Raw genomic sequence first — 23,812 nt, forward strand, 5'->3', positions numbered from 1 at the left:
AGAAGGTGGACACAGATGCTCTCTGTCTCATATAAATTAAACATACTCAGCAAATTAGAAGTAAAAGTTAGAAGGCAATATAATGGGAGAAAGATTGAGTTGGTGGCAATGGCATGGGGTTGAAGAGGATGAATGATATATTTCCTGGTGTACTGAGCGAATGATTTTAGTAATAAATATGGTATACGGATTATGCACATGTTCAGTCTCTATGGAGACTGTGAAACTATTATTAACTGTGTTCCCTGGACAGCTGCTGACTCTTTTGTGTCAAGTGTCCCTGCTTGACCTAAAAGTCAAGTAACTTGTGAGAAGGAGTTCATTCCAGGAGAGGGCAGCCCTCCAGGAGACAACCTGAAATCTATTCATTGGACCAGCCACCCCCATTCTCATTAGGTTCAGGGGACTGTTGAGGAGGTACCATGAAGCTGAATGCCTTCATCAAGCTGATACCTTTTCCCTCAGAAAGTTTTAGGCATAACACTTCACATGGCACTCAGATTTTGATCTTTATAGCTCATACCCTATGAGCATAATAAAACTGAATACGGTTGTTCTGGAACATCAGAACCTGCTCTTAAGATTCAGTTTAGGAGAAGCTTAATCGAGGACAGCTGACAGTTGTGATGGTGCTGGCAAATTGGATGGTCTCTGTGGTTGATCTACATCTGATTCAGTAGGTGGTGCTGTGGGCTTGTCCCTGAGCCTGCTGGGGGAACTCAGCTCTGAAACTGTCACCTGGGACTCTGCACTCCCTGGGGGTTAGGAACTGTGACCTCTAGCACACTGTAGCTGCCCCAGCTCCCCCTCCAACTCAGCTTTCACCAAATGTAGGCCCAGGGGCAGATGGGGAAGCAGTGATTTGCATAAAGGGCTCCTTTCTGCTCTGCCCTCAGGGGAAGATAAGAGGGACTTTGCAGTTGCCTCCCTTGTGAGCTCCAGATCAGAGTCCAGAGTGTCTCTGCAATGGCCTGGCCTCCTGTCCTGCTCCTCTTCCTGCTAGCTCAGTACCCAGGTGACTGACTGTGTGAACTTGGGGAAGTGATTATGTAGGAGACCGTGATCAGGGTTGACTAGCAGTGGTGGTGGGAAATGCTTTCTTTGGTTTGCGAATAGGTTGTGACTAGTAACTGTCTCACCTGTGTCTCCATTGCTCCATTCCAGGGTCCTGGGCGCAGACTGGACTGACACAGGAGGTATCGGTGTCAGGGTCTGTGGGACAGACAGTCACCCTCACCTGCACTGGAAACAGCAACAATGTTGGTTACTATAGTACAGGCTGGTACCAGCAGATTCCTGGTGCTGCCCCCAAGCTTGTGATGGATGGAAGTAGTAGACCCACAGGGATCCCAGATCGGTTCACAGGTTCTCAATCTGGAAACAAGGCCTCTCTAACCATCTCAGGCATCCAGTCTGAGGATGAGGCTGATTATTACTGTTCTTCATGGGACAAAAGTATCAGCGGTGCCACAGTGCTTCAGATTCAAGGGGAAATGAGACAGAAACCCAGCCCTGGTCTAAGTGATCCCCCACAGATCAGCCTGTGTCATACTGGAAACAGCTGTGGACACTGCACTGTCTGGGTAGGAGTCTAAGTAAAGACCCACTGAACACGGTCAATGATTGGTCCTGCTACTCGGACTGTGTGTATTTAATTGCTATGCCATGATGTAACCTGTTACTAATCATGTGTAAACACCCTTTAGTGCTCAGTACAAATTTTTGCTTCATGAATTGACAGTTTTGCATAGTCAACAGCAAAATCTAATTTTATAACATTTTTATCATTCTAGAAAGAAATTTCAAACCCATCAGTGATTATTCTCATGCTATTCCACCCTGCTCACTCCAGAGCAATCACTAGTCCATGTTCAAACCTTATGCTTTTTCTGTTCTGGATATTTGACACACATAGGATCCAAATTACTTGTGGTACTTTGCACATCCTTTATTTTATTTACATTTTTATTACATAATATTTAGGCCCATGCATTTTGTGGTATGGAGGAGTTTATTTTTCAAATTTTCTTTTTAGTGAATCACCATGAGATACTGTAAGAAAGCTTTCATGTTTGATTTTTAGTCATACAATGATTGAACATACATCCCTCCACCAGTGTACATTTTCCACCATCAATGTCCTCAATATCCCTGTCCCCATTATACCCCTCTCCCTGCCTCTATGGCAGACAATTTCCCCATACTCTCTCTCTACTTTTGGGCATTATGGTTTACAATATAGATACTGAGAGGCTATTATGTTTACTTCTTTCACCATACACCCCCCATTCCGAGTGATCCCTCTAACCGTCAATGATTTTGTGATCCCTTCTCCAACCCAGCTGCCTTCTCCCTCTTCTCATGAGGCTGGCTTCAAATTGTGGATCAATCTTAAGTTGCCATTATGTCTACTTGTTATGTTAGTCTCTTATTATATTCATTTATTTTCCACAAAACAGTGCAGTCATTCTATGTCTGTCTCTCTCTTTCTGACTCGTTTCAGATAGCATGTTATCCTCCATATCAATTCACTTATAAGCAAATTTCATGACTTCATCTTTCTAACTGCTGCATAGTATTTTATTGTGTATATGTACCTAAGTTTCTTTAACCAGTTTTCTGTTCTCGGGCACTTGGGTTGTTTCCAGATTCTGCCTATTGTGAACAGTGCTGCAATGAACATACAGGTGCAGATGTCATTTCTGCTGTGCTCTTCCCCCTTCCCCCTCCCCAATATATTTCCAGAAGTGGTATGTCTGGATCACATGGAAGCTCAATTTCTAGTTTTTGAAGGAATGTTCATATTGCTTTCCAGAAAGGAAAGACCAGTCAGCATTCCCACCAACAATGAAAGAGAGTCCCTTTCTCCCCACATCTGTGCCAACACTGATTTTTCTTGTTCTTTTTGATGTGTGCCAGTCTCTTTGGTGAGAGATGATATCTCATTGTTCTTTTGATTTTCATCTCCCTGATGATTAGCGATGTTGAGCATTTTTTTCAAAGGCCTTTTGATCATTTGCATTTATTTTTTGAGGAAGTCTCTGTTTATTTCTTCTCCCCATTTTTTGATGGGGTTGGAAGTGCTTCTCTTGTAAAGTTCTCCCAGTGTCTTGTATATCCTGGATATTAACTCCTTAACTGATGGGTATTTGATAATTACCCTTTCCCATTCTGTGGGCTCTCTCTGTATTCTGGTCACTGTTTCTTTTGAGGTGCAGAAGCTTCTAATTTAATGTAGTCCCATTTGTTTATGTTGTTTCTACTTGCTTGGTCAGTGCTTTTTCATCCTTTAAGATGCCTTTCAATTCAATGTCATGGTGGGTTCTGCCTACATTTTCCTCCATGTACCTTATGGATTCAGGTCTGGTATTGAGGTCTTTAATCCACTTTGATCTGACTTTTGTGCTTGGTGTTAGGCAGAGGTGAGAGTTCATTTCTTGGCAGGTATCAGTTCAGCTTTCACAGTACCACTTGTTGAAGAAAGTTTTCTTGTTCTACTTCACTTTCTTGCTTCTTTTTCAAAGATTAAGTGATCATATACTTGAGTGTCTGTGACAGAGTATTCAACTCTGTACCATTGATCTGTGGTTTGCTGTAAGTCCAATACCCCACTATCTTAATGACTACTGCATTTAATACAGTTTGGTGTTGGGGAAGGTGAAGCCACCCAACTTCTTTTCCCCAAGGATTGCTTTAGCTATTGGTGTGGGTTTATTGTTCCATGTGAATTTTATACATATTTTGTCTATTTCTTTGAAGATCATGATGTGTGTCCTTATAAGGACCATAGGAAATCTGTATAATGCTTTGGAGAGTACTGCTATTTTGATAATGTTAATCCTCCCAATGCATGAGCAGGGGATGTGTTTCCATTTCCTAGAGTTCTCTTTAATTTCTTGAAAGAGTGTTTTTTAATTTTCTTAGTACAGGTCCTTCACCTCTTTAGTTAAGCTGATTCCTAGATACTTGATTTTCTGAAGCAGTATTGTGAATGGGATTTTTTCATATTTCTTTGTTCTTCTTCATGATTTGTATATAAGAAATCCATGGAGTTTTGGGTGTTGATTTTGTAACTTGCCACTTTGGTATACAAACCTATTGTTTCTAGGAGCTTTTTTATTGTAGTGTCTTTAGGCTGTTCTAAATATAGTATCATGACTTTGGCAAATAGTGATAGCTTAAATTATTCTTCTCCTATCCTGATACCCTTGATATCTTTTCTAACCTAACACCTATGGCAAGAACTTCCTGTACTATATTGAATAGCACTGTTGAGAGAAGGAGCCTGGCACAATAGTTTATTCTGCTACTGAGTCCACATTGGTTTACATCCTGGAATAGTTTCAGGGCTGTGGGTTCATATCACCTTCAGTATAGACTGTATATATCTGCCTCGTCAAACTTAATTTCCATTCACCTCCATTTCATCAGTCACTTTCACCCTGTTCCACTCTAATACCCCTTTCCCTCAGTTATCCCTAAAGTGTTTTCTGTTGTGTGAATATTCTTTCAGTAGGGTTTGCTGAGATAAGAAACTCGAGAGAAGTGAGATTTGCTGGAGAGGCTTTTACTTGCTCTGGCCTGGAAAAGCATAGAGAAGCGCCCCTCAGATCTTTTTATGTACCAACCTACATACACACATCTAATGCACTCAATACAGAGAAACCATTAGCGGGGAAAAGGAGTTTATAGGAAGGACAATAAAACATCAGGGAATATTTTGTCCTATTGAAACTATAATCTAAATAGTCAACAAACTCAGGAGGGGAATGCAAAACCGGGCTCCATGGGTTAGAGTTCTGAACCTGGTGAATCAAAAAGATATAAGAGAATGTCTGCATCCCAAAGCCAAGCTGGGTTAGGGGTCTTTGAGAAAGGGAAACTTGCTTTGTTCTGCTAGGAGTTTGAGCTAACGGACTGCCAAAGGAAGTGATGTTGAATCCTTTTAAAACCAGTCTGGACACATGACTCATATCTTGCTGATTTTCATGGGTCCCTGTGTTCATGTCTGTGTGTCAGTCAGTTTCCAGGGGCTCATCCTAACAGTGTGATTTGGCACCAACAATTTTCAAAATCTAAAGATTTGTTCCCCTGTTAGTTTGTTCCCTATTTGGATTATATGTCACAGTTGGGCAAATTGGTATAGTATTTGTCTTTTCCAGCTCATAAGTTGGACTAAACATAGTAAATATCCAAGAAATTTGCTGAATTTTATCCCACTGTATGAATACCACATGTTGTTTATTTGTTCAGTTGAACATGCTCATTTGGGCTATTTGATAATCTGTTTGCTCTCTTGCAAAGAGCTGCAGAAGTATTGGCTTACTAGTTTTTGTTAGTTTCAATGTAAGTTTTCATTCTAGGTGTAAAAAATACAAAGGGGCGTGCACATGGGAGAGGGAGTGCGGAGATGGGTCATGTTGTGTTGTTCGCAAGCACTTGGGGCAGTTCTCTCTTGCACACGCTGCTCACGTTTGGTGTTCTTGAGCCGCTGTGTATGGACAGATCGGGATAGCTCCTCCTTGTGCTCTGCTTCTGTGTGTGCTGCTGTGCTCTCTTCTGTCTGTTTCTCTGTCTCTGTCTCCGTAGTCTCTCCTCTGGTCTCTTCCGACCTGTCTCTATCTCTGCTTCTGTGTCTTCTTTTGTCTGTGTTGTCTGCTTCACTTCTGTGTCTTCCCATGTGTCTTTTTTGTCTTCTCTTGTGTCATCTCCCTCTTTTGGTCTCTCAGTCTCTTCGCTCGTTTTGTTATAGTCTTAGTTTAATATAGGACAGTAACACAAAGGTGGGTTGAACATCAACAAATCAATAAAGAAGGGTAAGATATTAACAAAATCTCATCTAAGGAGATTACTCCAGATCTGCTCAAGGATGGGGTTCAAACAAGGGTCTGTCTGGGTGTGAGCTAGTAATCTACTTAAACAGCTATAGTAAATTTACTTCTTATTCTAGCAATGTCCTTGTGTATGAGCACAGTAAGAGATATATCAGACTTCAAGTTTGGTTCTTCCTGAGGACATTCACTATATATCCCAGACCAGTCAACAGCCAGGTTAGTCTTCCTAATCCTAGCAGGGTCCTAGTCTCTTCGTTACTTTTGGATCATGACAGCATTTGTCTATGACCATGCTCTCAACTTATAGTTGAGTATTGTGGCGCTTTGACCTGACCCATTTTGATGCCTGGGTAGCTCACAGCTTGCCCTGGGTCCATTCTGTCCCTTGTCGGGACCCTACTTATGAGGTGCTAGGAACTAAGGGCAACTGAGTGGAGAAAGCAGATGCCTGGGAGTAAATATTATTGGAGTCAATCAGCTCCCAAGTTACAAAGCTTAATATTAACTGTCTTCCTGTGTCCATACAGAAAGGACATTGCTTTAAGGTAACCTAAGTTCCCTATGGCAGGACTAAAAGGACAAACCCCATGTTATCCTACACAAAGGGGATATGATAGGATGTTATCCTACACCATTGTCAAGCAATCTGAGAACATCCTAGATGGTCAGAACAGTCAGATGCATATTTCTAGAAGTTGCACTGGCTGACTTGTTTACCTTCAATGTACGAGAGTTCCAATTTCTCTGCACTTTCCACAATAGCCGCTAATATTTCTGACTGTTGTTTGACTCCCCTTCCATCCCCCGCAGCCAGTTTGGGAGAGCTGTCTCCCATGCAGCTATAGCCTACATTATAAGAAAGAAACTTTGCTTCTATTTATGAGATTGGATCCAGGGAAGCCTAATGAAGAACCATTTCTCCACTGTTGTCTGCAACACTTGGGTCAGCGTCATTTTCCAGCATAATAGGTGCACAAGCCTCTTGCAGGCACAGTGGTTTGTATCAGTATCAACCCATAAAGAATGACCCCAGAGGCTAACTTTCTCACTCAAAGATCTGACATTTTACTGATTGATTTACTTATTTATTCATTGGTTTGTTTTGGGTCATACCCAGTGATGCATAGGGCTTATTTTTGGATCTGCATTCAGAAATTGCTTCTGACAACGCTCAGGAACCTGTGGAATGTTCGTGACAACTTGATGCAAGGCAAATGCCCTACCCAAGATACTATCGTTCTAGTCACAAACAAATATCTCGCATTTTAGAGAATCCTACAATATCTTAAAAGTAGAATTGACATCATTTATATATATATGCATATATCATTGTTTTTAAAAATTATTCATCAAATTCTCCAACATTTTATGTAAAATAAATCAAAAGAACATCTTCAGTGCTACTAGTTTAGTTACTATAAAATAAATTCGAACACCCCTCATCAGTGAGCTCTGTGCTCTGTGCTCTGGTCTTCTTGGGCCTGACCAATTCCCCTGAGCGGAGCCCTTTGTGGTCTCAGCAGGTGCTTCCACCCTGGGCACTCCAAGAGGTGAAGCAAATGTCTATTTTCTTGAGTCTGTGTGTGAGCCGAGCTTCACCGACCCTAGAGGACTATGAAGTAATTGGGTGAAATGTTTTTGCCTGGTAAGCTTGTCGTTGAGAAAAGAGGTCTGTGTGCACCACTGCCTGGATTCCTCCCTTCCTCATGCTCTTTCTCTCTCTCTCTCATTTCACTGATTGGTGAGGAATTGCCATGCATGGTGGAAGACCTGTGGTCTGTATTAGCCACAAACCAGATCTGCGAGATAACAGTGGCCCCTGCTCCATCAACTGTCTGAGTTTGCAGGTTTCCTCTCCCAGCCTGTGCTGACCCAGCCACTCACCCTCAGTCCCTCTCCTTAACTTTGGGAGCATCAGCCTCACCTGTGCTCTGAGCAATGAGTTCACTGTTGGTGGGTACTGGTACCAGAAGAAGTCAGAGAGAGATCCCTCCCGGGCATCTTCCCCTCTGCCACACGGACCCAAACAAGCACTGGGCTTGAGGAGATCTTCCTTGCTTCTCTAGATTCAGAGATGACTCGCCCAGTGCAGGCTTCTGCTCCTCTCTGGCTGCAGTCTGAGGCCAAGGCTGACTGTGTGGTTGGACACAATTGGGCTTATCACAGGGACACAGAAATGAGGAAGTTGTAGAAAACCTGTCCTACTCAGCAATGTTGCATGAAAACAACTACAAAACTATGTTATGTGTCATAATTTTTTTCAATTTTTTTTTCTGGTGGGAAGTGACATTAAACTTTGATACTCACGCTGGCACACAAGTTTTCAAGCACTTTAGTACAGCAGCTGTAAAGTCAGTTGGCTCAAATCCTTGGAGAACCTTGAAGATGAACTCTGGTCTGTAGGGGGCGCTGTGGGGTTGCAAGAGAGAAGCTGAATGAAAGGATCCCATCCTTGGGCAGGATCTAATGCTACCAAGCTTTCATTTCAGTCCTGTGTGCGCAGAGGAAACTCTCTTCATGGTCAGGAGGAGCCATTGGGACCATGTTACACAGAACTGAGGCAGGTACTATGGCTGCTGCTTGAATTTTCAGAGCTTTTAAAAATGCCATGGAATCCTGTGGGTTTTGTAGGGTCTGAGAGTGGTGGAAGCTGCCTTAGGGCCTTGGTGAAGGGGGTTGTTGCTTAGATCTGTCACTGTCACTGTTATCCTATTGCTCATCTATTTGTTCGAGCGGGCACCAGTAACGTCTCTCATTGAGAGAATTATTGTTACTGTTTTAGGCATATCCAATACACACAGGTAGCTTGCCGGGCTCTGCCGTGCGGGCGAGATAGTCTCGGTAGCTTGCTGGGCTGTCCGAGAGGGCCTGAGGAATCGAACTCAGGTCGGCTGCGTTCAAGGTGAACACCCAACTGCTGTACTATTGCTCTGAGTACTGGTGAAAAACAAGATTTTTGGAGCTTCATTCATCATTCATCTATTATGATATAAACTTTCACCTTGAGCTGTACACCTGGGTGATGGTTCTATACTCACCATATAGCCCACCCATAGAGCAGCAGGAAACTGGCTAGTTTTGAGCACCAACAGCATGATGGGCCTGACCAGCCAGAACATATTCAAACTGGAAGCAGGTTTTGGAAGTGTTTTTAGTAAACAGGAATGCTCAGCTTGGAAGAAAGACTTTAGTTTTGGTACCACACCCAGCTGTGCTTGGGGGACCAACAGTGTGAGGAATAGGCCCCTGGCCTCCAGCATGTCTGGCAAGCACTCGGCCTGCTGAGCTATCTTCCCAGTCCTGATACAATAATACTTACAGGCCAGGAAGACAGCTCAAAGGCCTGGGGTGCATATTTGCATGCAGTAGACCTGGGTGTGATCCCCAGCATCACATATCTCCTGAGTACTATCAGGAATGATCTTAGAGTAGTGCAAAATGTGGGGCCTCCCCCCAAAATGGGGACACTTATGTGCAGTTAGTGGAGTCACCACAACACAGGAACTGGCCTCTTGCTGGGAGTGCTGCGAGTGAAACTGGATCACCAGATGAGGGGATAGGCTGCCTCTTGAGGCTCTAGAATAACAAATTGATGGTAACAGTGTTCACTAGACTACTATCTCCACCAAATCTTTAAGAGGAACAAACACCTAGGGTCCAGGTGCAAGGTGTTCTCATGATGATGACTGCAAGGTCACCTACAGGCCACAGTCTTTCCTTACCCTCTGCTTCCTTGGGGAACCCTACCAAACTTAATGTGGAGGTGACATGTTGTCTTCACTTCATCTGTGTCCTAGGCTCAAGGGTGCCTTGGTTCAGCGTTTGTCCATTTGCTTAGATACGGGTAAGATTTTTCAGAGTAAAACTCTGAATCAGAGTACTGAGTGGAGGGCTTGTGTACAGATGTGAAAATATCTTGGAGATGGGCTGGAGCAATAGCACAGCAGTAAGGTGTTTGTCTTGCATGGGACCGACCCAGGTTTGATTCCTCTGTTTCTTTCTGAGAGCCCTGCAAGCTACTGAGTGTATCTCACCCACACTGCAGAGCCTGGCAAGCTACCCGTGGCAATTTTGATTTGCCAAAAACAGTAACAACAAGTTTCATAATGAAAACATTACTGGTACCCGCTTGAGCAAATCAATGAGCAATGGGATGACAGTGATTCTATCTTTGGAGATGTGAGAGGGTTCACAAGATTTGTGTCGCCATGTAGATGAAGGGGATGACACCTAGTCACTGGGGTACACCATGTTCCATAGTTGGGATGAGGGCAAGTGTGGATGATCTGACTTCTTCCTTCAGTTGAAGGATGATACAGATCCCTCTGCATCATCACCCCAAGGCAACCATAGTCACATCATGCGGCAGTCACAGTTTTAGATCTATTTTTCAAAAAACATCTTGAGAATCATATATAAAAGCTGTTTATTGGTAGCCATTTTCCCAGGGATTAGGGCACACATTCCCTGGAATTTTTGTTATGTTATAGACTGTCAGGTCATTGCCCAGGAATCGTATAAATGGAACTGAAGTTTGATGAGTTAGCAGCAGAGGGAGTTGTGAGTTAGAGGGAGTTTTGAATCTTTAATAGGTTTTTTAAAGTTGGGCACCTCCCCGTGAACAATCCTAAAGTTTTAGCCAACCACACCTCCTTGCCAAGCCTGCCCATGCACTGGACTCTGGTGCAGACTCAGCAGCTATCCAATCTCTGGCTGTGCAGTATCTCCTGCTCCCAGGGTTGGGTCAAGTCCCAGCATTTGTTTCCTCACATGGGTAAATTTGAGATGTGTCATTAGCACTCTCGGTTTAAAGAGTGAAGTGCACCAGATGCTTATCTGGAGATGGACACCAAGGTACATAATAAAAGTCATATGTATCATATAAATTAATATAGTAAAGAAGCAATTAATCCTCAATGACAATCATCAGAAACTGGTCTTTAATAGGAAGTATATTACTGCTGGAGAGACGGGGTATTAGGATAAATTTTGGTGGGGAGGGGGACACAAGTGGAACATGTTCGAGGAAAGCTGACACTGTTGTGTAGCACTAGTTTGAATATTTTTAGACTGACACCTACCATTATCAGTGCTATAAACCAAAGTGTCTAAAATAATTTTTCAGATGATAAGTATGCAAAAGGAAGAAAAAGACAAAGAAGAGCAGACCTCAGTTCCTGCTCAGGGTGAAGCAGAGATCTCCAATATGGGCAACAAATTTGCATGAACACAGCCCCTCCTCTTTAAGGGTCCTCACAGAGATAAGAGATGCCTGTGTCAGCCCAGCCTCAGTTCAGGGTCTCTGAGGTGTGCAGGATGGCCTGGATTCCCGTCCTCCTTGCGCTTCTCTATCATTGCACAGGTACGGATGGTTCACAGAGAGTCAGATTAGGCTCATGGTCAGGGTCCAACTCTCTGGCTCTGACTCCCAAGTAGGTGAACACTGGTCTCTGTCTAGCACCCACATATGTCTGTGTTTGCAGGTTCCCTCTCCCAGTCTGTGCTGACTCAGCTGCCATCCCTCTCTGTATCACCTGGGACAACTGTCAGACTGTCCTGTACCCTGAGAAGTGGCATCAGTGTTGTGGGCCAAAGGATCAGCTGGCACCAGCAGAAGCCAGGAAGCCCTCCCTGGTATCTCCTGAACTACTGCACAGACTCAGAGAAGGTCCAAGGCTCCAGTGTCCCAAGCCGCTTCTCTGGATCCAAAGATGCTTCAGCCAATGCAGGGATTCTGCACATCTCTGGGTTACAGCCTGAGGACGACGCTGAGTATTACTGTGCTACATATTACAGCGACGCTTACCCTCACAGTGATCCAGACTCACGGGAAAGGGAGACAAAAACCTGCCCACTGCTGTGCTCTGCACTCAGAGGGTGTCTTGGGAGTATCTCCTCTACCCCAACACTGGAGTGAATGTTATCACGTATATTCTTTGGCCTATATTTAACACTCAGTTCTTGCCCATAAGATCATTTCTATTATTACCATTTCTAAGTATTATTATTGTTGCTTCTCTATTCTAATTGCCCTTTACCCCCCCCCCCCACACACACACCCGTGGCAAGGACACATTGACCAGTCTTTCTGGCCACTTTTGTTCCTGGCTTTGTATATTAGTCTCTTACTATTTTTTCTAACATCCCACATATGAGTTCACACTGGGTGCCAGTATTTAAGGTGTGAGGTGATATTACATTGTTGTTTTGATTTGCATCACCATGATGATTGGTGATGTAGAGAACTTTTTCATGTGCTTTTTTGGTCATTTGGATTTCTCCTTTTAAGTAGGTTCTATTCATTTCTTCTCTCCATTATCGATGGAGCTGAATTTTATTTTTTGTAAAGACAAAAGATGACCTATAAACACATGAATAAAGTGCCTCTTTTATCTTAGTTAGGAAAACACAAATAAAAGTGACAATGATGTATTAACTGAGTGCTGCGAGAATATATATTTGTGTGTGTGTATATAGACAGACGTATATGTATATATGTCTGCAAATAATAGCTGTTGGTGTGATGTGGTAAAAAATAATATTCATTTATGTTTTCTCGGAGTGTTAGCTGGGTCCAGTTTCTATGGAAAATATATGATATTTTCTCTTACAATTTTTTTATTTATATTTTTATTTTATCACCATGTGGAAAGTTACAAAGTTTTCAGGTTTATGTCTCAGTTATACAATATTCAAACACCATCCCTTCACCAGTGCCCATATTCCACCACCAAAATCCCCAGTATACCCACTGCCCCCGCCCCCCACCCCATTCTCTTTCAATTTTGAAATTTGTCAAACCAATAAGATTAGCTCCCATTTGAGTCAACTTTTGTTAATATATACCCCCAAATGTTAATTCTGAATCTCCAAACCAAAAAAATATCCATTTGAAAGGACATATGAGGGGCTGGAGCGATAGCACAGTGGGTAGGGCATTTGCCTTGCACGCGGCCGACCCGGGTTCGAATCCTAGCATCCCATATGTTCCCCTGAGCAACGCCAGGGGTAATTCCTGAGTGCATGAACCAGGAATGACCCCTGTGCATTGCCGGGTATGACCCAAAAAGCAAAAAATAATGAAAGGACATATGAAAACTATTTTTCACTGCAGTACTTAGTACAATAGCTAGAATAATGAATTAACCCAGATGTTCAATGACAAATGAATAAATAATAAAAGTGTGGTTTGCAGTTGCAAGCAAAGATGAAGTCATGGAATTTCCTGAGACACAGTTGGATGTGGAGGATAGCATGTTAAGTGAATGTAATCAGAAGTAGGAGGCCTCTACCTAATGATCTCACTTATGTTTGGTATATAAGAGAACATGATACGGAAAGTGAGTTATGAAAGTGGATTAAACCCTTTGTCTTAGATGATAGTGATGAAAAAATCAAGCATGGAGAGAGAAATGGAAAGGTTGAAAAGTAGAGAAAATGGGTGGAAGAGAACAGGGATAGGGACAGTTTCCTTGGAACCATTCGTTATGTACATGTATTGTACACATATAAGTCCCAGGGAGCAATTTTGTAAGCATAGAGTCCATGTACAATAAGGAATCTTAAAAATGTGCTTGTTAAGGAGGCATGCAGAAGGTTAACTGACGACCTTAGTGGAGGGAAGTTAACACAGATGGTGGGATTGGTGTTGGTACATTGGATATCTAAGGACCTACCAAGATTTCTAACAAAAGTACAAATGATCAAGCAGGCTGCTAAACTGAAAGGACAGTTGCACTCTTATGTTATGTTCACAGCACCATGTTCACAATAGCTATGGCATAGAATCAGTGGAAATATATGCCTATTGATAGAATACTAGACTAAGGGGCTGAAGACACAGTATAGACACAGAAGATGGTTTCTTGAGACTGCCAGGAATAATTTCTGATGACAGAACCAAGAATAAATTTTGACCACAACCAAGTGTGGCATAAACACTCTTTATCTCCACAAATCAGAGACTTATAAGCTATGCCACACACACAACTATGTATAATTCAACAAATATACATGCTTAGATATACATATATGGAACACTGTTATTAAAACTGATGCAATTTTGGAAATACTTGCATTGATTATGCTAAATAAGATGGAGAAGTGTAAAGCAATTATTATATGGTTTCATTGGCATGAGGAACCTGAATTAATGAAGTAAATAAAGTGGTAAAATACTGACAAAATACAACGAAATAACTGGCAAAATATAACGAAATTAAGTCCTAGATGCAGAGAAATCTATGTTGGTTAGCAGAAAGAAAGATAATGGAAAAATCAAAGAGCTTTTTGTGTGTGAGAGTGATGCGAATTATACACAAAAAGAGGAGTCTTAGATGCACAATGAGAGTGCAAAACCAATAACAAATACAAATAAAATGACAAGTATATATATGGATATATATCATATATATAATTTAAAGAACAAACTTCAAACGCAAAAGAAGCCACTTCTTGGAGCTGGGCTCCATACTCATAGAGGAGATGCATCAGCTGTGACCTCCCAGGCCTGAAAGACTCCCCTGAGACAGCCAGTGTGTGCTCTCAGCAGGTGCTTCCTCCCAGGGCTTTCTCTAAGAGTGAAGCATATATCTGTCCTCCTGAGTTTGGTGTGAGCTGAGTTCTAGCACCAGAGCTCAGAGAGGATGTGGGAAATCACTGGGAGGAAATGCATTTGCCTGGTGAGCTTGTGATTGGGAAGAGCATAGAGAAGAAAGGAAGGCTGGGTCAGACCAGCCTTATTGTGAGATCAGGGCATCTGTGTATCATGGCCTGGACCCCTGTCTGGCTTCTCTCTCACTGCATAGATGAATCAGGTGTTGGGGTGACAGAGAAGACCCTCCAGCCTGATTTAACCCACAACTCTGATCTGAGAATTAATGCTGGACTCTAACCCATGACCTGCATCTTTGCAGGTTTCCTCTTCCAGCCTCTTCTGGCTTAGCCACCCACACGTTGTCTCTCTCAGTACCTTTAGGGACATAAGCGTATTCTGCACCCTGAGCAGTGGCATCTGTGTTGGTGGGAACTGCATGTATTTGTACCAACAGAAACCAGAGACCCTTCTCTGTGGACCAATATGTGGCTTCTGCTCATCTCTGGAAGCAGCCTAGGTATAAGACTAAGTATGTCTGTATAGGTGGACACAGTTGGATCTATCATAGTGACATGGAAAGTTGAGAAATTATAGGAAAATCTTGTCCCACTCAGGGATGTTGTCTGAAAACTTAATGTTTAAACAAGATGCTATGTTTATATCTAAGTTTCTGGGAACATCCAGTGTTGGAAGAGTAGTGGTGATAAAGGAATTGTCAACCATTCCTGGTGGGAATGTCATCAGGTTCAGTCTCTCTGGAAACTAATATGTAGATCTATCAAAAATAAGACTAGAACTACTATATAATACACTGATACCACTTCTTGGAATCCTTCTGCAAAAAAACAGAAACATTAATCCCAAAGGAAATATACACACCAGTGTTTATTGCCACTCTCAATGCAGTACTCAAGGTGTGAAAACAACCCAAATTCCCAACTTTGTATGAAAGGATTAATAAATTAAGGTATACATACAAAATGACTCACAGCCTGCAGTTTCTATGTTCGTCGTCTACAACCAACATCCAACTATGACAAAAAGAAATTGAGACGTTCTACATGAGTTGGAAAAGTTCTGTAAAGAAGGCCACACCTTCTACAAGGTCATTGTCCTTGATTTTAACACCAAGATAGGACCTAGAAGGTCACCCGAAGAACTCCACAGCAGGACCCACTGCCTAAAATGGAATGAACAGGGTGAGAGACTGTTCATCATGTTGACCGAGACCATGCATGGTAACTTGCAGTTCCAGAAGGCTGAATCTAAATGTTGGACATGGGAGTCTCCCAGTGGATAGTTCTACAACAAAATTGATGACATCATATTCAATTTATTGTTTTGCCTTACTGATGTGACCGCTGTTGCCCCAAAATTCCAAACGGGATCAGACCACTGTCTCCCTCCTGCGAAATTCTACTTCACAGAGCGGTGAGAAAGGGCTGCAAAGTTTAAGAAGTGAACTCCCAGAAATACCACCTACTGGGAGTTCTTTGGCACTATTGCAGCAATATGGGAAGATGCTGTCATTGACAAAATCGATGAGAAATATGATCAACTGGTTCAGCACTTCCATGACTGTGCGAAGAATGCAGAGAGAGACAGAGAAAGCCACAAAAATTTGCCCGTCTTTGGAAACTCTCGAGCTCATTCTCCAATGTGGTGTGGCACGAGCCTCAGGTAATCACAAGGTTACTTCCGAGGTCACAAAGCTGTGCAGAGAAGTGATAAAGGAAGACCTCAGAGAAGAGCAGCAGTGTTGGCCAATGTGGCAGAAGCCAAGTAAAGTATTTGAAACACCCACCTGTCCTTCACCAACTATAAGACTAAGATGACTGTCCTCTGATGTCCTGAAGAATCTATCACATCTTCCAGGTGGGCAATGGAAAAGGTTACTCACGACCTCTACTCAGATCTCTTTGATAGCCACGTCCACCTGGCCACATACCAAATTCCACAGGATGGATATGTCATTTCCAGCATTCTCCCTTCCGAAATCCGACACGCCATTTTGTTGGTAAAGCATACAGTAACTAGTCCAGACAAGGTCACATCTGAACACTTGAAGAATCTGCTGCCAGCACTCGTCAATACACTGGCCTGATTCTTCAAACCCTACTTCTCTGAATGCATGGTTCCATTCCAGTGGAAAATCAGCAGGACTGTTCTATTGTACAAGAAGGGAGACATTCATGAAATTGGCAACTATTGCCTGATCTGCCTGTTGTCTGTCATCAACAAGTTAGTCACTAGAGTTATCCTGAATGGGATTGGCAGAACAATGTCCTCACATGAACGGCCACCATACGATCAAACCAGGTTCTATAAAGGATTCAGCACAATCGACCATATCCACGTGGTAATCAAGCTCATTGAGGTTTCGTGAGAGTTCAAGATGCCGCTTGGTCTAATGTTCATTGATTTAAAGAAGGTCTTTGATTATGTTGGGACTGAAGGGTTCTTTGAAGCCCTAGCCAAACGGGGCCATCAAATATAGTATATTGGGATCCTCCACGAGCTGTATTACAGATTCACCATCAGGATCTCACTATTCTACAAAGAAATGATCATCAATGTAAAGAGAGTGGTTCAGCAGGGCAACATCATTTCACCGAAACTCTTCAGTGCCACCCTCAAGAACATCATGCGAAGACTGAAATGGGAAGGAATGGGAGTGAAGATAGACGGTTGACAACTACACCACCTCTGTTTTGCTGATGACATCGTTCTAATAACACCAAACATCAGCCAAGTGACACGAATGCTGGCCAACTTCGACTGTTAGTATGGAAGGTTGGACAGCAGCTGAATCTCATGAAGACAATGTTCATGAGAAATGGACTAATTCCTGATGTTTGATTTGCCCTCAGTGGATGGACTTCTCCAAACGCAGCAGTTCTGTATATCTAGGTCGAGAATTCAACATGACAAATGACCTGGCACCTGACTGCACAGGAGTAACAGAACAGAATGGAATGCCTTCAAGAGCTTCAAAGAAGTGGTTAACAGACCAAAGAATTTCTGGCTCTAGGCACATCTTTTCAACTCCACCATTCTTCCTGCCCTAACATATGCTTCAGAGACCTGGGCCAGATGAAAACTAGATGAGAACGCTACTCGGGTATCCCAAAGAGGAATCGAAAGAGTTATGCTTGGAATGTCAAATGAGAGAAGAAATCCAGAGTTCCGTCCTCTGTTGACGATCAAGAATTTAGTATGCTCTCTCGTTTGCCAAGGCATCGATAATCAGATTGGCCAGACATGTAACGTGATTTAGATATGACCACTGGACTAGAGCTGTTACTGACTGGATTCCACGGGACGTCAAAAGAACACGTGGCCGCCCATCATGAGATGTTCAGACTTCTTCATCGGGACCCTGAAAGAACGGTTTGAGGCTCTTTGTGTTCCTGGAGAGAGCAGACGCCATTGGGCTGCACTAGCACCCAACAGAGTCGAATGGAGACGTTACTGGCACGTGCTCGAGCAAATCGATGAACAACAGGATGACAAGTGATACAAGTGACACAACATGGACTAGTATGCAGTTCTAACAATGGTCAAAATAATGTAATTTGAGGCCTGTAAAACATAGATGGAACTAGAGGATATTATGCTGAGTGAAGTGAAATAGAAGGAGGTAGACACAGAATGCTCTCTCTCTCATATGTCAAACTTAAAGACACTCAGCAAAGTAGAAGCAAAGGTTCAAAGGCAATATAATGGGTGAACAATTGAGTTGGTGGCAATGGCATGAGGTTGAAGGGGATGGATGATTGTGTTCCTGGTGTAGAGAGAGGGTTGTAGTAATGAGTGAGGTATTGGAATTATACACATATGAATCTGTTATTAACAGCATTGTAAATGGAATCTCAGTCAAAATAAATACAGTCAACTAATTCTAAATGCTCTAAAGACATAGTTTTCACTCTACATGATAATTGACATATCTAAAGGCTAGTATCATAACAAAGCATGGGCCTCCCTGTTACTGTCAAAAGGACAACCACAATGCAAGGGAATGGAAGTGGAAAAACAGGTTTACAAGGAAAACACATTGTGACTCCTTGGTGATTCCAAATAATCCTGAGATGTCTGGTACCAATACAGGGATCCAGGTTTGGACACATAGTTCCCTGGATAGCTGCTGACTCTTGTGTCAAGTGTTCTGCTTGACTTCAAAGTCCAGTAACTTGTGAGAAGGAGTTCATTTCAGGAGTGGACACTCTCCAGGAAAACAATCTTAAATCTATTCTGTGGACCAGCCACCCCAATGCTCATCAGGTTCTGGGAAAGGATGAGGAGGTACCAATGAAGCTGAATACCTTCATTAAGCTGAGTACCTTTTCCTCAGAAAGCTTTAGGCATGACACTTCACATGGCACTCAGAGGTTGATGGTTACAGATCATGCCCTATGAGCATAATAAATACCTGGATACGGATGTTTAGGAACTTCAGAATCTGCACCTAAGATTGAGTTTAGGAGCAGCTAAATCTGTGGGTAGTTGATACATGAGATGGTGCTGGTGCTTTGTGTGGTCTCTGTGGTTGATCTTCATCTGACTCAGCAGGTGGCGCTGTGGGCTTGTCCCTGAGCCTGCTGGAGGAACTCAGCTCTGAAACTGTCACCTGGGGCTCTGCACTCCCTGGGGATTAGAAACTGTGACCTCTAGCACCCTGGAGGTTGCCCCAGCTCCCCTTCCAACTCAGCTTTCACCAAATGTAGGCCCAGAGCAGATGGGAAAGGGGTGATTTGCATAAAAGGCTCCTTTCTGCTCTGCCCTCAGGGGAAGATAAGAGGGACTTTGTGCAGTTGTCTCCCTTGTGAGATCCAGATCAGAGTCCAGGGTGTCTCAGCAATGGCCTGGCCTCTTGTCCTCCTCTCTTCCTGCTAACTCAGTACCCAGGTGACTGACAGTGCGAATTTTGGGAAGTGATTATGTGGGAGACCATGATCAGGGTTGACTGGGTGCTGTGGGGGAAAAATGCTTTGTTTTGAGAACAGACTGTGGCTAGTAACTGTCTCACCTCTGTTTCTCCATTGCTCCATTCCAGGGTCCTGGGCTCAGACTGGACTGAGCCAGGAACTATCAGTGTCAGGGTCTGTGGGACTGACAGTCACCCTCTCCTGCACTGAAAACAGCAACAATGTCCTGAACAGGACCAATGATGGCTCCTCCTTCTCAGACTGGGTGTATTCAATAGGTATGCTGAGATGTAACCTGCTATATTTCATGTATTAAAACACTTGCAGTGACCAGTTCAATTGTACGTCATGAATCAGCAGAGATGCACAGTCAACACCAAAATCGAATTTTATAACATTTGCATCATTCTGGAAAGAAAGTTCAAACCCATCAGTGATTCTTCTCATCCTACCCCAACTTACTCACTCCAAGGAATCACTAGTCCATGTTCAAACCTCATGCATTTTTCTGTTCTGGATTTTTCACATGGATAGGATCCAAAAAAATTGTGGTACTTTGTACCTCCTTTATTTTATTTACATTTTTTATTACATAGTGGGTTGGAGTGATAGCACAGCAGTAGGGCGTTTGCCTTTCACTCAGTCGACCTGTGTTCGATTCCTCTGTCCCTCTCGGAGAGCCTGGCAAGCTACCGAGCGTATCACGCCTGTACGGTATAGCCTGACAAGCTACCCTTGGCGTATTCGATATGCCAAAAACAGTATCTATAATGAGAGACGTTACTGGTGCCTGCTCGAACAAATCAATGAGCAAAGGGATGACAGTGATTACATAGTATTTCTAGGTCCATGCATGATGTGGCATTTGACAATAGTTTATTCTGCTACTGAGTTCACACTGGTTTACAACCTGCAAAAGTTTCAGGGGTGTGACTTCACTCCTGCTTTCAGTAGAGACTGTATCTATGTGCCACCTCACATCTAGTTTCCATCCATCTCCATCTATTCAGCTACTTCCACCCTGTTCCACCCCCCTACACTTTCCCTTCAGCTTACCCCAAACTGTCTCAAAAATCTAAAGATTTACTCCCATGTTGCATTGTCCCCTATTTGGGGTTCTCATCTATATTTGGCAAGTTGATATACTGTTTGTCTTTTCCAGCTGGTAAGTTGGACTAAACATACTAAAAATCCAAGATTTTTTTTCTGAATTATATTCCACTATAGGAATGTAGCATATATTGTTCATTTGCTCAACTGAATGTGCTCATTTGGGCTATTTGATGATCTGTTTGCTCTTATGGAACAGGTTGCCAGAAACATTCATTGGTTTACTAGTTTTTGTTTGTTTAAATGTCAGTTTTCATTCCAGGGGGTAGAATGTTCAAGTCATCTGATAACGTTCTAGATATCAGAACAGTCAGATGTATATTTCTGAATCGTACTGACTTACTCGTCTGCCTTCATCGTATGAGATTTGTATGTACTTTCACCAACTTTTAAATTTTTCTTTAGATGCACAATGGCATACTTTGAGGTTCCAAGGAATGATGAAACCAAAAATATCACTGAAACTTGGATGGACCTGGAAATATCCTGCTAATGCAGCTGGTCAGAAGAAGGAGACCAAATACTGAATCTTCTCACTTATTTTGGTATAGAAAATAACATAGAAGGAATGCAAGTTACCAGTGTGGGGCAAACTCTTGTCCTTAGATGACAGCAGTGAAATAGGCAAGAAAGGAGAGAAATGGAGGGTTGGGGTAGTAAAATAAGGCAGGCATGAAGGAGGTGCCTTTATCACCTTGGTGTCTGACAGATGTTATATATGTATATGTCAAAGCACAGGGAAGAGTTCTGTAAACATGGGACTAAAACTACAGTAGCTAATCTTAAAAATGTGCTTTTAAAAGAGACAGGATGGATTAGAAGAAGAAAACTTGGGGACACTGATCTAGGTAAATCAACAGTCATTTTGGGATATGTTGGAACATTGTATACCTTAATATCTAGTCTGGACACGATTATAAATCATGATTATTAAATTACAATTTGTATTTAAATAAAAATTAATTCAAATATGTATGTCATCTCTGTTCATTGTTGCCTGAGTATAATAGCCAGGATATGAAAATATTAAAACTGTCCAAGTACAGAAGAATGGTTGCAGAAATTTTTGTATAGGGGCTAGAGCAAGAGTACAGTGGGTAAGGAAACTGAGTTGCCTGTAGACCTGTGTTCAATCCCTGGTGCCCCATAGGGTCCCTTTAACTCCATCATGCATGATCCCTGAGTGCACAGACTGCACGAAGGTGTAGCAGAAAATCAAAGAACAAAATAAAAGAACAAAAAAAGAAGCTGTCATGATTCAGAGGCAAGAGGACAAATAAAGGGTGATCTCACTCCTCTGAGGTATAGAGAGAAACAAATCAAGATAGTTTCTGTCACATTGCATCACAGTCATGTTTTCTCAATATTGTACTTAACAATTGGGCAGATTTTATGGAAAAGTCTGCTTATTGATATCAGTTATTGAAGGCAGTAGGGCATATACTCCATGGATTCTTGTATTCTAACTGTGACAGGCTGTCAGGTCATTGGCTCTGACACATTTTTCCCTCTTTAGAAAAATTGAATCACTGTGATACACAGTTACAAAGTTGTCCATGATTGGGTCTCAGTCATACAATATTCCAACACCAATGTCTTCACTAGTGCATATTTTCTACCACTAAAGTCCCCACTCCCCATTTCCCTTCTGTCCTACCTCCCCTCTGTCTCTATGGCAGGTACTTTTCCTCTCTCACTGTATCTCTTTTTTTTTGAACATTATGGCTTACAATATGTATACTAAAAGTTATCATGTATACTACTTTACCTATTTCAACACTCAGTTCTTGCCCATAGTGATCATTTCTTTTTTTTTTTTTTTTTTTTTTTGCTTTTTGGGTCACACCTGGCGATGCACAGGGGTTACTCCTGGCTCTGCACTCAGGAATTACCCCTGGCCGTGCTCAGGGGACCATATGGGATGCTGGGATTTGAACCCGGGTCGGCCGCGTGCAAGGCAAACGCCCTACCCGCTGTGCTATCACTCCAGCCCATAGTGATCATTTCTAACTAGTTATTGCCTTACTTGTCGCTTCTCTATCCTAACTGCCCTTTACTTCCCCTCCAAACACCTGTGGCAAGCATTCAAACATTGACCAATATCCCTGGCCCCTATTTTTCGTAGCATTGCATATTAGACTCACACTATTTTTCTTAATATCTCACAAATGGTGCAGTATTTCTCTATCTGCTTCTCTCCTTCCGACTCACTTCATTTCTCCTGTGTCCACCAGGGGGCGGTGCTCTGTGGTCTTGAATCTCTTGCCCAGCAGATGTCACCCTGCCCTGCTGGGGAGAAATCCTTCCCCCTGTTCTAGCGTCTCTTTACTCAGCCTGAATCTAGGCCAATTTTAAGGAGGGGCTTGCAAGGCTTCCTGAGAGGGGAAGGTTTGCATGAAAACCTCCCACCCTGTGGATTAGGAGGCCCTATAAAGGTCTCCTGGACATTGTGTGACTGCCAAGTCCTGGCCACAAAGTGTGGGGGTGTCTTCAGCATGGCCCGGACTCTGCTGCTCCTCACCTTCCTGGCCTCCTGCACAGGTAGTGCCTGCTGGGGATTTGCAGGGGTGGCAATAGGATGATGACCTCTCCCTCCTCCCTGGGAACTGTATCTTTCTGTCTCATTGATCTCCCTCTTCTTTCCTTTCAGGGACTTGGGCCCAGGTTGTGCTGAGTCAGATCCCCTCTGTGTCGAGGTCTCCAGGGGAGAAGGTCACCATCTCCTGTACACGAAGCAGTGGAGACATCGGGTCTTACTATGTGCACTGGTACCAGCAGCGCCCTGGGAGTGCCCCCACAAACGTGATCTATGAAGACAATAAAAGACCCTCTGGGGTCCCTAATAGGTTTTCTGGGTCCATTGAGAGTGCCTCTAATGCTGCCCACCTGACCATCACTGGTGTGCAGCCTGAGGACGAGGCGGACTATTACTGTCAGTCCGATGATGGTAGCGGCTATAGTCACCCAGTGCTCCAGACCTATAGGGAAGTGAGACAAAAACTGCCCTGAATTCCCCTTCTCATCAACTCAGCTCTGTCAGGTGACTGCTCTCCTGTCTTCTGCTTGTATTCTCAAGTTTCAATCATCTGTGCACTGTTCTCTGTGTTTTATTTTCAAAATACCTAACTCTTGATTGGGATATCAGTCAGTTGTAGAATACATGCCTTCCATGACAAGGTCCTGTGTTTTATCCCTAGAAAATAATAAATCAAGCAGGCAAACAGAAACAAAACAAAACAGCAGAACTACACACTTCTGCCTTGTTATCTTGAATAATGTGTCTTATCCTTTCCAACAACCATTGTAGCATAATCCAAGTAATTCATAGAATTTCTTCATGGCAT

The 23,812-nt window shown here is 42.9% G+C and overlaps 3 gene segments (V, D, J or C); all 3 read left to right on the top strand.

Annotated features, from left to right (window-relative positions):
• Window positions 1–966: 966 nt before the first annotated feature.
• Window positions 967–11,061, top strand: LOC129407040 (immunoglobulin lambda variable 1-40-like). The segment is given in 3 exon segments: window positions 967–1,015; window positions 1,165–1,583; window positions 10,960–11,061. Coding segments are annotated over 3 exon segments (570 nt in total).
• Window positions 11,062–11,150: 89 nt separating this feature from the next.
• On the top strand, window positions 11,151–20,995 carry LOC129407041 (immunoglobulin lambda variable 5-39-like). The segment is given in 5 exon segments: window positions 11,151–11,196; window positions 11,318–11,647; window positions 19,487–19,636; window positions 20,521–20,523; window positions 20,874–20,995. Coding segments are annotated over 5 exon segments (651 nt in total).
• A 1,960-nt stretch (window positions 20,996–22,955) lies between these two features.
• On the top strand, window positions 22,956–23,477 carry LOC129407042 (immunoglobulin lambda variable 6-57-like). The segment is given in 2 exon segments: window positions 22,956–23,009; window positions 23,119–23,477. Coding segments are annotated over 2 exon segments (405 nt in total).
• Window positions 23,478–23,812: the final 335 nt, after the last annotated feature.

Source organism: Sorex araneus, chromosome 9 (genome assembly GCF_027595985.1).
Source record: "Sorex araneus isolate mSorAra2 chromosome 9, mSorAra2.pri, whole genome shotgun sequence".
In the NCBI taxonomy this organism is placed as follows: Eukaryota; Metazoa; Chordata; class Mammalia; order Eulipotyphla; family Soricidae; genus Sorex; species Sorex araneus.